Source organism: Meriones unguiculatus, chromosome 3, assembly GCF_030254825.1.
Source record: "Meriones unguiculatus strain TT.TT164.6M chromosome 3, Bangor_MerUng_6.1, whole genome shotgun sequence".
Classification (NCBI taxonomy): domain Eukaryota; kingdom Metazoa; phylum Chordata; class Mammalia; order Rodentia; family Muridae; genus Meriones; species Meriones unguiculatus.
In genome coordinates, this window is record NC_083351.1 from 24253021 (window position 1) to 24269067 (window position 16047).

At 41.0% G+C, this 16047-nt stretch overlaps 1 protein-coding gene across 3 annotated transcripts; it reads right to left on the reverse strand.

Moving 5' to 3' along the window:
• Positions 1-373: 373 nt before the first annotated feature.
• Positions 374-15595, reverse strand: Sfpq (splicing factor proline and glutamine rich). Of its 3 annotated transcripts, XR_009590600.1 has the most exons (13): positions 14666-15595; positions 13935-14123; positions 13362-13663; positions 13168-13263; positions 11728-11924; positions 11540-11624; positions 11085-11202; positions 10536-10584; positions 10335-10456; positions 5010-7989; positions 1960-2006; positions 814-893; positions 374-458 (listed from the first exon to the last, which is right to left on the reverse strand). XR_009590600.1 is itself a non-coding variant. In XM_060379531.1 (11 exons), the coding sequence occupies exons 1-10, from the start codon at positions 15476-15478 to the stop codon at positions 1983-1985; spliced, it is 1995 nt and encodes a 664-aa protein (XP_060235514.1). In that variant the 5' UTR covers positions 15479-15589; the 3' UTR covers positions 374-893; positions 1960-1982. The 3 variants fall into 3 exon arrangements, 1 of the variants encoding a protein (XP_060235514.1); XR_009590601.1 differs by lacking the exon at positions 5010-7989 and having other exon boundaries at positions 14666-15589; XM_060379531.1 differs by lacking the exon at positions 5010-7989 and having other exon boundaries at positions 374-893; positions 14666-15589.
• Between the last annotated feature and the right edge of the window lie 452 nt (positions 15596-16047).

The following is a 16047-nucleotide window of genomic DNA, read 5'->3' on the forward strand; positions in this document are numbered from 1 at the left end:
GAACAACATAGACCACACATGCCTGTAACTCCGATTGGCCTGCCTGGCTAAACCTTTTTCTAATTTTCAGCCTTCTTTAAAAAACAAAAAATGAAAACCAACAAGAACCTTGCCAACTATCCTGTTTTTTCCTGCACCACTTTCAGGACTTTTTTTTGTAACCCTGTGAAACCTGAGTCAAACTATACATGTAGAGAGCACCAACTCTAAAAGACAGCCCGGTCTACAGGACCACCAGGGTTACACAAAGAAAACACTGCCCCAGAACAAAAATAAACTTTTTAAAAAAAATCGGCTTTGTACCTAGAGTTAACTTAGTCCTCATCAGACAAATCCCAGAAATCAGCCAGTACTATCTGAACAAAAGACAAGCAAGATTTTAAAATATCTTTATTAATGCCAATAAATATCCATTCCTCTTTTATCTTGACTCATGTTCTGATACAGCTCACTTGATCCTGCCAATGAAAAAAATAGAATTAATCCATTTTATCAAAACTTCAAACACAATTACTAAACTCCCAACACCACCCTGTTAAATCAAGAAATATGGTCATTATTTTATAGTAGCAAAGAGCTACAAGGCAGTTTAAAATGCTGGGTAAAAGATAGTTCAGTTTATGGTGGTGGCATCTGCCTAACATCCTTCATGAAGCCTTTATAGCACACAAACTAAGTCTGTAATCCCAGTTCTTTGGAGGTAGTGGAAGGAGGACCAAAATTTAAAAAGGTCATGTTTTACTTCACAGCAAGCTCCAGCCATACTACTATACACAAGTCTGTTTATCCAAAGAAATTATCATTTTCACTCACCATCTTTGTCCTAAGTGATTTGTGGCTTTCCCTCTTGGCTGGCCCATGCTGTGTAGTATCTTTTGAACAATTTATTCCACCTACAATAAAACACAATAGCCCACAGATTATCGTTTATGTATTTTGTGCTGGTATTAAGAAAAAGTACATTTTAGGGGCATGGGTTCTAAACAGTTTTTTTTTCTTTTCGGTTTCCCAAGACAAGGTTTCTGTGTGTATAGCCTTGGCTGTCCTAAACTCACCTTGTAGACCAAACTGACCTCAAATTCAGAGACCCCTAAACAATTTTTTTTAGGTGACTAGAAGATCCACCCACTGTCACAAATGGGATTTTAAAACCTGCAATTACAGTATTAAGTTTTTTGTTTCTTAAAAGACAGGGTTTATTTGTATAAGCCTTAGCTGTCCTAGACTTATTTTGTAGACCAGGCTAGTCTTGAACTCAGAGATCCACCTGCCTTTGTCTGAGACTACAGCATGTACCATGTTCCACCCATATTTCTTTTGGCTTTTTTCCCCCCAGGGCATTAGCAAGTGCTCTACTACTGAGCTAAATCCCCGTATTTTTTTAATTCAAGTTTTGAAGTTGATATTATTTCAGTTTTAAGCATCAGTTTTCAGAGTTTTGTTGTTTTTAAAGAATTTTCAAAAATTGCTTCATTGTGTTAAATGTTTTAGCCATATAGGTACTAGGAACCAAACCCCAGTCCTCTGGAAGAGCAGCCAGTGCTCTTAAATGCTGAGTAAATTCTTGAGCCATAGCATGAAGTTTTTAAAATATTCTACTTAAAGAAAGGTGGTGGTGGGGTACACCTTTAATCCTAATCGAGGCCAGCCTGGTTATTTGAGTTCCAGGACAGCCAAGGCTGCACAGAAACACTGTCTTGAAAAGCAAAAAACCAAAAGAATTCTACTTCACATTCTTTTTGTTTTAGTCAGTATGCTCAAATATTTGACCCTTGGTACTAGGAATCAAACTCAGGTATAGGACAGCATATACAAGGCAAGTACTCCCACTTTGACAAAACTAAAACTGGTATCTTGATAAATTATCAAGGACCAAAAAAAAACTTCACCTCAATGTATTTTATCCACCAATCCAAAAGATAAATCAGGTCCTAAACCCACAGTACTAAGGACACTTACTTCAAGTAAATAAGACTCCAAAATCAGCCAACATCAATCATTCTTACCTAAAGAATAACAAGAAAAAGTTAATATGGAAGACAAGGGTGTAAGATAAAGGCTTGAAAAATGCTAGTTAACCTCCACATTTAAAAGAGCAAAATTCCAGAGATTAAAAGACTGGAATAAATTGTAGCATTAAAACAAACAAAAAACAAAACAAAAAACAGGAAGAAACCTTATGGGGGGGGAGCTAAAATTATTCCCTTTGTAAGTAATAAGTAGATGACAGAATTAGAAAGAAAACTATCTTCTTTAAAATGCAAAAGCCTAATTTCTATTTTCACCAGTCTGAGCACAATGAAGTTTGACTGCAACCCAAAATATACTATCCCTTATGTGAAGGTATGTGACAACGTTTACCTTACTGAACGGGCTATAGCTCTACAACGTACTCTGCTTCCCAGTCAATTCCATGCTTTCATTCGTTGGTAGAATAACCTCCAGGAGTGCTTTTGACCCTCTCCCACAGCACACAACACTGCAGTTCTTAACCCTGCAATCCTATGTATTTGCCTCAATCTTTGTCCTCCAAGTCCTCAACTGTGCTTTAAAGTTAGGGCAGGGAAGATATGCCTTACTGGGACAGCAAGGAAGGTTTTTCTAAGGGAGAAGTCATTTCCTTCACTATGTACCTGGCACAGTGCACAAGAAACACAAAGCCCAGCCTTAAATTCAAGTTCCAGGTTTTTCTTCCTCCCTGTATCATTACTGTTGCACATGGACCATCCATAAGGGATACTATATCGTTTTGCATTCTTTCCCCATTCTCCAATTATCCCTATTCTATGTCCAGGCCCTTTTCACCTTTATTTCCTTTCTCCAGCACTGGTGTTCAAAAATATTTTTAAGTTTGGTAGTTTACCAATAGCTGTTGAGGTTTCCACATTTGAGTCTAAAAAAATGCCAATCATTATCTAGCAGCAATGACAGATGATAAAAGGAGCAGTTAAATCCTCTGGATTCTCTCCCTAGTAGGGAGCCATTTGAGAACTGCACTAGCTAGACAGCACTAAACATTATCAGCTAAAGCCAAAACCAAGAAAAGGCTCAGAACAAACACCCCAGAGCTCTAAAACCTGTCCAAAAATCATTAACACAAAGGCAGCGGTATATGCAGGACTGTGGATCATGTCACTGCAGCTGACAATGATTAACAATAGGAGACATGCACCCCCATTAAGGTTAAAGTCCAAAACTAATCACACGCATCTCTTCATTAGGAAGAGTAAGAGTATGCATTGCTGGTAGGCTGCCAGCAGCCTTGTATGAAGAGTACCCATTACATTTCGTTCATCTTTCAGAAAGCACGGGGATCTGCTCCAAGGGCCTAACAGTACGATAATACATTCTGGCATCACACCTCTGAAGTTAGGTTTTCATTTAAAAAAAAAAAAATAGTATTTTTGGTTGCAACAAGATTATGAAATACAATGCAAGCACCTTAGTATATATAGTATTGCTGGAACCCATTTAATTCCCAGCTTTTTTTTTTTTTTGAGTATTTAAAAAACCCAGTACAACTTACATCTACATACAAATTCAACTAGCAGGAATCTACAAAAGTCAGTGTTTTTTCATTCTGATGTACAAAAGCCTATAGTATAGTATTAAAGGAGATCAAGGGGGAGGGGGGAATCATCCCACCTCAAGTCCTCTAAGTCAATGTATCAAGTATATTCTCTCCAAGTTGTTTCTGTTCAAAAGAAATAAGCCTGAGCTCTTGTTAACATTCAAAATCACTAACTGAGCCACGGTAGCACACTTGTGCTACCGATTTAACAGACTATGACACTGCAATGCCCCCAGCAGGGTTTCAGGCAGGTTAGTGATACTCATATCACACTGTTTGATCTGTATTGTATAAGAAGCTAAGTCACCATTGCTTTCATCTACCAGTAATCACAAGTTGCTTGAAGTAAAATACAAATCTGCCCACCATCTGACTTGCCTGACCAAGAGCAAGCCATTTTTCTTGATTCATTAGAAGAAAAATTCTCACAGTCCTGAAGTTTTCAGCGGCACGTATGCAAAATGAACCAAACGTTCTAGTTATAGAGCAGAAAGCATTACAAGTGGAAGCTGTTTTTTTTTTCATGCATGCTAGCTAAACACCAAGGTTAAATTAATTGAGGTCTAAAAAAAAAAAAAAAATGTTGATAGAAAGTTCAAGTCCTAATCAACAAAGGAAGGTGCTTATGTATTCCCATGATTATTAATCATTTTGGACTATCAAACACATCCCTAAAGCTAGGGAATGAAGTTCAAAGAGCTACTCTGAACAAACGTACTCATTCTACAGAATACGACGAAGTCTCATGATGGGGAATGATTCCCAGCATGTTTTCAACTAAGAAGTCAAATGTTTCACACTGCTTTCCCCCAAGTTTAGAGTAAAAACAGATTCAGACAAGCCACGTAACTGTTCATATGATTCCCATCTAAGCCCAAGTTAGTAACAAAAGTGTTCCCATGAATCCCACACCTAAAAAATTTTGATCACATTACAAAAAAAAAAAAAAACCCTCTACCAACCCATGTCATTTAGTCTTAATTCACTCAATGCAGAACAATTATCAAGTTTGCATAATGAAATTAGACACTGCTGACCAATGGCAGGTCAAGTTTGCTACTAAGGAGACTATCACATACTACAGTCTTCACCAAGATGCTATGAGCACCCCAGATCAAGTATGGTTTGGTTCCCTCCCCCATCAACCAGATAGATGTGTTGCATTTTATTTTCAGTTACAATGGAACTAAAGAAAACCACAAAACAGTCAAGACACAAGGATTCAAGTTTGCATTTTTCTAAGAATTTCAACAACACTGAATTCTTCCTAACAAATTACAGATCTAACCCCAGACCCAGATTTTTAAGTAACCTAGCTTATCATACAAGTATTAGGTGCTGCACTGTAATTTCACTGTCAGAAGTGTGATGTCAGAATGCCCACTGAATAAAAGCACATAGCAAGTCACCAAGTTAGATTATATTGCTTGTTACCTACCTGTATGCAGTCGGCAATGAGAATCTTGGAGCAAGCAGGAATACTACATCCGGATCCTAATGTCCATTGCCATTTGCGGTACTACGTTCCTCACAGTTACGCACTGCAGAAATGCTGGCTAAATGCAGTTATGTAGCAGGCCTCTACTTTAATAGTGCACAATTGCAGTCCAAGAACACCACAAAACATTCCGCCACAACTTTGTGGCTTACCCAAGCCAAGTACCTAAATTTTAATCTGCCATGATATGCCACTTGTAAGAATTGCACAGGTGTAACATTACAATTTCCCAAATTATCTGTTTATTAGTGGTGCAACACTAAAATGTGGTGGGGGTCTTAAAGTACTTAGGAGCTTTCTAGGGACAAAAAGACTACGCTTTCATCACTTGTCAATGGGTTCAGCTTATAGCATGCCTATTAAATATACTGTCTTAGAGAACTTTTAAAAGAAAATTTTCAAGTGTCCTCTGCAAACAAAATTTTGAGAAGGTAAAGAAAGAAATAGGGGCAAGTGTTTCTTCAAAGGGAAAATGTCTAAAATACACCCTGTTGTCTTCCCCTCCCACCCTAGTTTTCCTTTTACCTTTTGGTACAACTGCTCAAAATGATTTAAACTCACTAATACGCTAAACCATCACATAAAGACTTATTGAAAGTCTCAGTAGCTTACAACCCTTGGTTGTAAGTCAATATTGGTTGACACTGTACAACCGTATCTGCTAAACACTGTTTAGCAACTCTACAGCCCACAAAAAGGCTATCAAGAGCCACAATCTGAGGAAATCATTCTTTCACCACTCCTCAAAGTATATTACTACCCAAAAGCTTAATTTAGGGGTCTGTGCCAGCATCCCTTATAAAGAAAGGCATGTAATCTGAAAAATAAACTGAAACATTAATTTTATAGGCAGATTTTCCCGTCTCCCTTCCAACCCCCACCCACATAACATTCAAATTCACCCTCCATGGGTGTCCCATGAACACCCCTCAATTACATTATTATGGTCCCTACTACACAATTCAACCAAATGAGCTTCTTTCAAATCCAGATCTTTGTTTCCATACAGAAAGTCTTTATGTATCACCAATTAATTTCACTTGCCCAAAAACCTTCTAATCACTATAATTATGACATAACTACCTATTTCCCAGTGTACTAGTGAATGTATTTTCTAAGGAGATTTCTTCTCCCTTTATAGAACATATACCTGTCAGTCAAACAACCATTTGGTGACTTGCTTTTCATAATCCACTAGTGTTTTACTTTAAAAAATTACAGCTTCCCTATGCATGAAGTACTCAATTGTTTCCACAATAGGTCTCCTTTTGTACTCAAGCACAATACTCAACCTCAGCAAGTGATTTAAAATTTCGTTTGCCAATTAGCACCAAAGACAGAGGTGAGAAAGATGAAGACATCCATAGTGAAAGTCCTAAAATGTAGACTTGGATGGAAATGTAACTAAGAATAGAGCCAAGCTATTTAATTATTTTACATACTGTTAGAAGTTTTTCCTCTTAGCATATTTACACTGGGAAGAAAATCAAGCTCCCATTATACTCATAGACAACAGTAAACAGTCTACTTTATTATTATCAGATCAGAAGTCTCTTGTTCTAAGAAAATTCAATGAAGTTGACAATCAACTGACATCTTCAAAACATCCCCAAGCTTAATGGTGGGAGGAAGAATATTTGTACTTATGTAGCCTGAACAACTCTTTCCAGGTTTAGGGCTACATTAAAATGGTCAACTCCAAAGTGACAATGGTTTCATGGCAGTCCTGCTTGGTAAGTCACCACTAGAGCTCTTGAAAAGAACCAATAGATTTTTCAGACTACAGATTTTGCTAAATAGAAGTAGCACAAGGAGGTGTATGTTAGAGTACATAAGGCTAAACCTAACCTATGTTATAGTTAACCCTTAACTCTTTCCAACTTTAAATTTCAGACTAAATCCCATCTTTTAAATCACTTGAATACATGAAAAGGCTTCATGTTTAACAATCTTTAATTCAAATGCAAAAGTTCAGTACAAGCCATTTGTAGGGCTTGGGATTTGTTTAAAACAAAACAACAGGAAAAATGCAACAAGATGATCTTTCCATTTTTAAACGCTTTCTAGGAAAGGATCATAGATAGGGCCATAAGGGATCCATTTAACCAAACCCCCTTTTTTCTCTCACTACCAGTAGTTTATACCCATTCCATAATCTTAATACATGTTCCTGAATTAAGACTTACAGTTCAACTTCTCTAAGATAACCATTTAAAAAAATGCTGAGCACCAGCCTGCTTCCTATAATGCCAAACAAATCCTAACTACTTCAATATGCATTTTTTAAAACAAGGGGTGGCCATCATTTATAGAAAGCAATACTCAGCCTCCAGATACATTTCCCAGAAATGGCATATGCCACTCAAAGGCCTAAACACGGTCATGCTTTCCAAGTGAAATACCTAGCCTAATGTGCATAGAAGCATGAATAGCAAAGTTGAAGATCAGTATTATAACTATTTTTCTATTTATTTGAAGCACAGTAAAAAAAAAAAAAAAAAAAAACTGGTACACTTTGGAAATTCGGTGGCACAAGGTACACTGCCATTAACTTGAGAAACATTATACAGTTAAAAAAAAAAGTAAATAAAAAGAAAATTTTCTCCTGTTTCAAACACTGCGTTACATAATTTTACCTGCCCAAACAGACCATTTACAAATATCAGGTCAATAAACTGCTAACATCCATAAAAAGGTAGCTTTCTTACTAAAATGCAAGAATTTAAAAGTGGTGTCTAAACAAGAAAAGACAAAAACCAAACTGGAATGAAAGCCTAAATATCTAAAATCGGGGTTTTTTATTTGGCCCTTCATACTCTTCTCTCCCTCTACCATATCCTGCTGGAGTTCCAGGCCCCATTCCTCTAGGACCTTGTCCACCCACAGGACCCGCACCTCCCTGCCCAAAGCGCTCAGTACGCTATTGAAACAATAATTAACAGTTCATTAAATGTAGTTGATGTCCATGTGTGTTAAGTAAATATTTTAGAAGGTTCCGTAGTCAACGTTCGTCGATACAATCACCAATGAGTCGATCCACAGGTACCGGGAACATAGAAAGGAAAAAAGGGTAATTTGAAAATTAGTTTACGATAATACATGCCTTGTGGTATGTTCCCACTTGAGCCATTCTCATACACCTGTTTCAAAGAATAGATCTTCCCTGTAGTGCTAAAAAATTTAAGAATTAGTGCAGATGTGAAAACCCATTCCAAAATGAGTTCTAAGCAATTCACATCAGATTAATCCACTGAACCGCTTGTCCAAGTATGAACAGAATGTGATCTCCACGCCTAACAAGCCCAATCAGACAAAGGCAACTCAATGAGGGGACAAAGGCCTACTCACCAGTTAGTGGCATGTGCTGCATAAGAAACCTTGTGCTTTTCAAGATCTTAAGACACATCTGCAAAGTTGCAGAAATCTTAAAAAGTTGGAATGAAGCTTAATAAAATGCTACCAGACTACAAAAAAGAAAAAGCACAAAAAAACCCTGAGATTCTCACTTAACCGGCACAGAAACTTGGTCAAGAACTTATTTTGCCACAGTCTCACAGGCATACCACACTTCAGAGCCATCGCTATAGCCAGAGAAACTTACATGCACAGTATGTTTCTACATCATTACAAACACAATACACAGCCCACCTACTTCAAAGTCCAGCTTTTTCTGAGTTTGGTAAAGTGCACCTTCACTTTGTTATGATTCCATGTTTTACGTTATCTCCCAAAACACCCTATCACTGAGCTAAAATGACTTGCGATAAAGCAGTGAGCGACTTTCACTAATTCATCTAGTTTTAAATATTTTGACTTTAAAACACAAAGTAAAATAAAACCCAAATATCCTAACAGCAGAACCCTACAGTCATTCCACTTAAAATTCTTCTCAAAATAGCCCAGTTACTGGTCATTACTCAAAGTAAACAAATAAAAAAAAGGATGGCACCAGGCTTTAACTATTGCTACAATTTTTACTATTCCTACAATTTCAACTTAAAAAAACAAAACAAAACAAAACAAAACACTATAGAACTACTGGAACATACTACTTTCAATCGTTTACTTTTGAAAAATCTTCAGGTCTGTGACTTCTACAAAAGAGCTATGAAAATTTGAGGCTTCAGTTATATTAGAGTATCTAAGGACTCAGAAGCTGTTAAATGTATAAACCTATTTCTAGACAGAGAACCTACACTAAACACATGCCAAATTTGATATATATATATATACCTTGTGCCTTCAATAAGTACTTAAGATTAAAATGTTAATTATAAGTTCAATTTGAAGAAACCTAAGCACTATATCTAACCATTTATAATGCTACCTTTAATTCTCAAGAAGCCTTAGGCAGGTCTTAAATGAGGTCTCACACTAAAACCTTAAATTCATATTTATAAAATATCTTATGAGCTACAAAATGCAGCTCCTTTGAGACAAAATGCTACTTATGCATTATTTAGACACAACTTAGCTTCAAAAACTTATTCCCACCAAAATGCAGATTCTAAGATCAGAAAGACAGCGCTACCCCTGCTGCAGCCACTCGTAACAAAATTCACTTGACTATCTGAAAGCACCTGACTGGCTATCTCCATATAAATAAAGCATGATTCCATAAAGATGTTCAGAACAAATGCACACAATCAGTATGCTTAATTATTGATTTTTGCTACCCTGTAGCAAAGTAAAAACCTCAGTTTTTTAGATGTGCCTACAGAGAAACCCAACATGTGGGAAGCGACGAGTCAAAGCACTAGCAGGTACCCTTTTCATGGGCAGAAATAGAAACCACAAATATACGTCAAAGTCCTACCTGTCACTCAACATGCTTAAGACTACAAATCTCAAGTCTGATTCACATTTATGACAAATACCAGCTCAAAGAATGGCACTGTGCCATTTCTCACTTGGATGCAGAAAAACCAAATACAATTATCTAACATCTAAATTTTGGATTTGTCGTGCACTGGAGATTCAAAAGTGCACAGACAATATAACTGAAAATTCCTATCTACTTATCGCCAAAGATAACTTCACATACTAACAGCATTGACTCCTGTTGGCAACCAAATCTGGTAGGTTACCACACGTAGTTCTACATTGCCAAAGTAGTCCTCAGCATTATATATATATTTACACAATGGGGGAACTAAAAGTCCAGTCGGCTACTTTAAAAAAAGAGAGAAAGAGAGAGAAAAAAATAAATACTCAAGTCGTGAAATTAAGAATTTCCGTTGTACTATGTCCCACGGGATACATTACCATGTCACTTCCCATCATGGAACCACTCATGGTTGCTGGTGGAACTCCAGGATTAGCTTCATAACCTATGCCACCACCACCACCTAGAGGTGGAAATTTCTGGCCTCCTGAACCATAAGGATCTAGGAAACAAAAATAGTGGTCACAACCAACAGAATACTCCCTCTGTGTGATGATACCCTTTATTAAATTCTCACTTACCTCCCATGTTCATTGTTCCACCACCACCCATTCTCATGTCTCTTTCTCTCTGGTGAGGGGAAAAGCACAAAAATAAAATTCTTACTTGTATGTGAAACCTATAACAAGTACCCAAATAGAAAAAGATTTCAACACAGAAATCTTTTCCAGGTTTGGTGAAATATACTAATTCCAGCACTTGAGGCACAGTTTGATCTGACACCAACCTAGTGAACATGAGAATTCCAAGCCAGTCAAAGCTACGCACCAAGACCTCAACTCAAAAAAAAAAAAAAAAACCACACACAACAATTCAGAGCTCAAAATGCATGTTTTCCTACTTGATTGTGGTATGCAGTGTCCTGAAAACATGTTAAGACTATTAAAGCAACTAACAAAAACCTCCATTTAAATTGGAGCCAGTTAGATCCTGGTTCTGGTAAACAGCAATTTGCACACACAAACAGAATAAAACAGCTATACTGTGAGAGTACACATTTACACTGAGTAAATTTTATGATAACCAGTACCTACAGGCTTCCACAGACAATTCCAATTAACAAAACTTACTGGATCCATGTAGCCCATTCTGCTGTAACTTTCTTCTCGTTGGCGTCTCATTTGTTCTTCCATCTCACGTTGGCGAATCATCATCTCTTCCTCTCTTCTACGTCGTTCCTCCTCTTGCCTATAATATTTTTCAGACATACAAACCAAAGTGTCACCCATATCTTTAAAACTTAAGAAGCCAAGTGTGGCGACCCTTGCTTTTAAATACAGTACTGTAGAAGCAGTGGGAAATGGAGCTCCAGAAAAAACTCCAACTTAAAAGAGCTGGTAGTGGTTTGTCTTTGAATTTTAGAAAGTGTAGGTTAAACTTTAAAGTTTGTGAAGTCTAAAACATAACTCTAAACATAACATTCTGGCAAAGGTGATAAGCTTCCTAATATAAAGCTGCACTGTGCAGCCTGTCTGCAAGTCAGAATGCATTAGAGCATTAGTAAAGGCTGAATTTAACACTATACCTCAATTGCATTTCTTTACGTTTCTGCATTTCTTGACTGTGAAGTTCCTCCATGCGCCTTAATTCTTCCTGTCGTCTCATCAGATCTAAACATTGGAAAATATTTTATTCATGTTACTGAGGCTCTGACCAGTTTAAAATGCCAACTGATGCTTACCAGTAAAATTCTGAGGCTTTTTTTTTTTTTACCTTGGCGCAAAAGATTTGCCTGATGCTCATGGTAGGCATCTTCCATTTCACTTTCCAATTTGTCTTTTGCATCCTTCATGTTTTTTTCAACTTGTTCCCTTTGCTGTTTTTCCATTTCATCCAAGGACTTCCATCGTTGAGAATATTCATACTCAAATGTGCCATGCTGAGCAAAACGAGGTGGTGTTTCTCTCTCTCTGACAACACAAAATGTATACAGAAGCCACTTTGAGAATGCAGTATTTACCTGACTTCCTAAAACACAAAAACCTTAACCCTGGCATGTTGGCTCATGACTTCAATCCCAGTACTTGGGAGACTGAGGATGGCAGATCTGAGTCCCAGAACAGCCAGGGCTACAGTGAAACCGTGACTTGAAAAAACAAATGAATAGAAACATTAAATACCTGGTATGGCATCTATGTAATAATGTAACAATGTATAATGACTTGGATTTGATCCCCAGCACCAAAAATGGACACAGGAACCCCCCTCCCCCCCCAAAAAAAACCATGATCCTTTCCCTACCCTATCAGGTAGTTGTTAAGGCTCCCAACTTGATATCCTACTCAACTATGGTAAAGAAACACAAGCAATGTAAAAACAGAAAAACCAAGAATGATACAGTGAAAGGGTCTAGAGAGATGGCTCAGCAGTAAAGAGCAAAGCTGTTCTTCCCCAAAGGAAGAACCCAGATTGGTAAACCAGCACAAGGCAACTTGTAAGGGGAAGATATAACACTTTCCTCTTGCCTTCTTGAGAAACAGGCACACGTAGTTCAGACATACATGCAGGCAACACACATAATAAAAACTAAACTGTATTTAGTTGACAGTGCTTAAACAAAGGGTTTGTCAACATTTCTCAACTACCTTTCATTCTCCTGAACCCTTTACTTAGTCTAATACCACCTTCATTATAATCCCCCACACATTTTTGATACAAGGTCCCAATGTGTAGCCCTGGCTGGCCTGCAATTTGCCTCCTAGACAAATGCACATGTAACCTTAAGTTGTTTACCTAAACTTTTTTTTTTTTGAGACAGGCTTTCTGTGTAGCCTTGGCTGTCCTGGACTCACTTTGTAGACCAAGCTGGCCTTGAGCTCAATAGAGATCCGCCTGCCTCTGCCTCCCTGAATGCTGAGATTACAGGTGTTCAAGAAACCGTACATACAAAAGTAATAATAAAAGTCCATTTGAGCCAGGTATTTGTATCACGCATATTCGTTCAACGCTCTAAAACGTATGAGACACTGCCACGATGGCTCACACCTATGATTACAGCACTTGGGAGACAGTACATCTTCACAATTTTGGTGTACATAACAGCGTGGCTTACATAACAGAATTCCAGTCCAATCAGATGTATAAAAAATTTCTAACGTTCTAAAAAGCAGATTTAAAAATACTTCTCCTTTAAAGAAAAAAGCTTAGTCTTACTTTTGATACATTGGATTCTTCTGGGCCAGTTTTTCAGGAAGACCATCCTCATCATCTAACTGTTCGAGTGGTTCCACAATGACTGGGCGAGGAGTCCTAGTAACAGAAAGGATTCCTCATCACAACTCCCAAATTTACTTCAACTAACCCCCTAAATTATAAAAAACTTAGTAAATAAACAAAAGACAACTTACGTTGTCAGCAGAAAAACACCTTCACTGCATCTTTCAAATGCTTTTCTTGCTGCTGGCTTAGAAGCAAATTCGACAATGCCTTTCCCTGTAGATCTTCCTCGATCATCCACAATTACAACAGCCCTTTCAATAGGACCAAACTGGCTAAAGGCCTCTTCCAACAGTTCATTGGAAACATATGGTGAAAGATTCCGAACAGAAAGGGCTGCAGCATGTGTGGCAAAGCGAACCCGAAGCTGTCTACCTCTCATGGGAGTATCATCAAGTTCAGCTTTGGCGATTTCAGCCAAGGCTCTAGATTCCTGTAAATAGCAGAACATTTTAAACTCCAAAACTAAGGTTTTCAACTTGTCACATCCCATCCTATTCCTACAGCTCAACTCAAAGCTTGGTCTAACTCCTCTCCACATGCCGACATTCCTAGCAGCTCTGCCCCAGTAAGTACTATGCTGACTGTATCAATGAAGAGGACAATTAACACATCCCATTTAAAACCACACTCTTCAAATGTTTACAGAGGAAAAAACAAGTTTTTCTTTATTATGTATGTATGTTCAAAAAATATGAACTCACAAGTTTAATGAACCCGAACCCTTTGCCTTTGTTGATAAAAACTTCTCCGGGTTCTCCGTATTTAGCAAACAGTCTTTTGAATTCATCCTCTGTGATATCAGCAGGTAGGTTTCCCACAAACAACCGACAGCGCTGTGTATAAGTTTTTTCTCCAGGCCTCCGCAACAGAGACAAATTAGCTTTAAATCCCTAACGAAAAAACAAACAAACGTAATTTAGAAACCAGAAAAAGACAAAAAAATCTGGTTGTCCCAAATACTCCGTATTACCCAACAGTATCGATTTCCTTTTTCTCCGTACAAATACTACCAGATTGTACCACATTTGGGCACCCAACTGGATCACTCACTAGTATCAGAAAGAAGCCGAGATCATACAAGATGCTTTGAAACACCCCGACGCCGTCAGCAGACCTAAAGGGTTACTACGAAGACGGCAGTCCTGGCCTGCTTCCTGCAACAGTGCGGAGGCCTTGGATTTACACTAGTCCCAAGGGACTGCCAAGCATCCAGCAGCCCTCCCGACGAGCTCTCCTTCTGGAAGCCAATCCCCAGCCCAAGACAAGACCCACCGCGCCTCCGCCCCGCCTCCGCGAGCATGCGCAGGCGCGCTTCCGGCTGGCGACAAAATGGAGGCCTGTGCTGCCGCGGGCGGGGGGGGAAAAAAACGCCGAGGGTAGGAAGGCGCCGCCATCTTAGGGAAACGGACAGCTACCTAGGGCCACTACTCACCTCCGAGTCCGAGATCTTTTCCTCCGTGCGGGGTGCCGGCCCGCCGGGAGGGGGGCCCTGGTGATGCTGCTGATGGTAGGGCGGGTGGTGCTGGCGGCCTCCGCGGGGCTCCCCGCCACCTCGGTGCGGGGGCTTCGGGTGCCCACCGGGAGCGCCCATGCCGGGGCCACCGCCGGGCTTAGGCCCACCCGGCATCTTGCCTCCTTTGGGGCCGCCGGGGCCCGGGCCCTGCTTAGGCCCCGGGCCGGCACCGCCGGCGGGCGGGGGAGGCGGGCCGCCGGTCTGCGGCGGGGTGGTGGACACGCCGCTGCTGGGCGTCGAGGGCGGCGGCGGTCCGGGGGCGGTGGAGGTGACGGCGGGCGGCGGCGTCGGGGTCGGGCCGGGGCCCGGCGGGGCGCCGGTGGTCGGGGGGTTGGCAGGCGGGGCCGAAGCGGCCGGGGGCGGCGCGCTGCTCACGCCGGGCGTCGAGCCGGGGCCTGGCGGGACGACGACGGGCTTGGACGAGTCCTGCGGCGGCGGCGGGGGCTGCGGCTGGTGCGGCTGGTGCGGCGGCGGCTGCTGGTGCGGCGGCGGCTGCTGCGGCGGGGGCTGCTGCGGCGGGGGCTGCTGCTGCTGCTGCTGGTGCGGAGGCGGTGGAGGGATAGGCGGCTTCGGGCCGCCGGGGCCCGGGCCCATGGGGCCGCGGTTCTGGTTGAGGCCCATGCCAGGCGGCGGGGAGCGGAAGTCGTGGAGGCCGCCGCGGCCGCCGCCTCCTCCGCGCCGGTGAAAGCCGCCGCCGCCGCCGCCGCGACTCCGGAACCGATCCCGAGACATGCCTATGGTCAACGGGCGGTCGAGGCAGAAGCGAAGAAGTCGCTCGGGGAACGTGGATGCCACCTTGCCTCGCACAAAATGGCGGACGACACAAGCTGCGCGCCGCCTTTGTCCTCTTCTTAAATAGGCCAGTTCTGCCCGGCCCGCCTTCCCTGGATTGGCAGCTCAATGGACCAATAGGAAGTACAGAAATTGATGACGAAACCTGTCTTTTCCCTATTGGCTCCCTCGTCCCGAGGAGGGCGGGAGGGCGGGCTGAGGCTTCCATTTGACCCATGAACGGAGAAGGAATTGTCTGCAGACCTCCGTGATTTGCTGGGAGAGATTTGAATGGGCTTGCCCTGCGACTTTCCCGAGAAATCAAAAATCCAGGGCCTTATCAGCCCGGATTAGCGGGGAAAGGCTCTTTTCTTTCCGGTCTTCCTCGGTCCAGGAGCGGTCCGTTATTCTCGTCCAGAAAACCATGTCCACTGGTTCAAATTTATAAGCTGAGCGCCTGCTCTCTCGCTGTGCTTGGTGCCAGGCCAATGAAGTTAGAGGAAAATCTCACAGTTTAAACGATGTTATTC

Bases quoted from the DNA above. Each gene is read 5' to 3' on its own strand.
- Sfpq (XM_060379531.1), bottom strand. From the start codon at position 15,478: ATGTCTCGGGATCGGTTCCGGAGTCGCGGCGGCGGCGGCGGCGGCTTT. The intron at 11,925-13,167 runs GTAAGACTAAGC...TTGTGTTGTCAG, and splicing joins AAGAATCCAATGTATCAAAA to AGAGAGAGAAACACCACCTC. The intron at 2,007-10,334 runs GTAATGTATCCC...GTTATTCTTTAG, and splicing joins CCATGATGGGAAGTGACATG to GTAAGAATGATTGATGTTGG.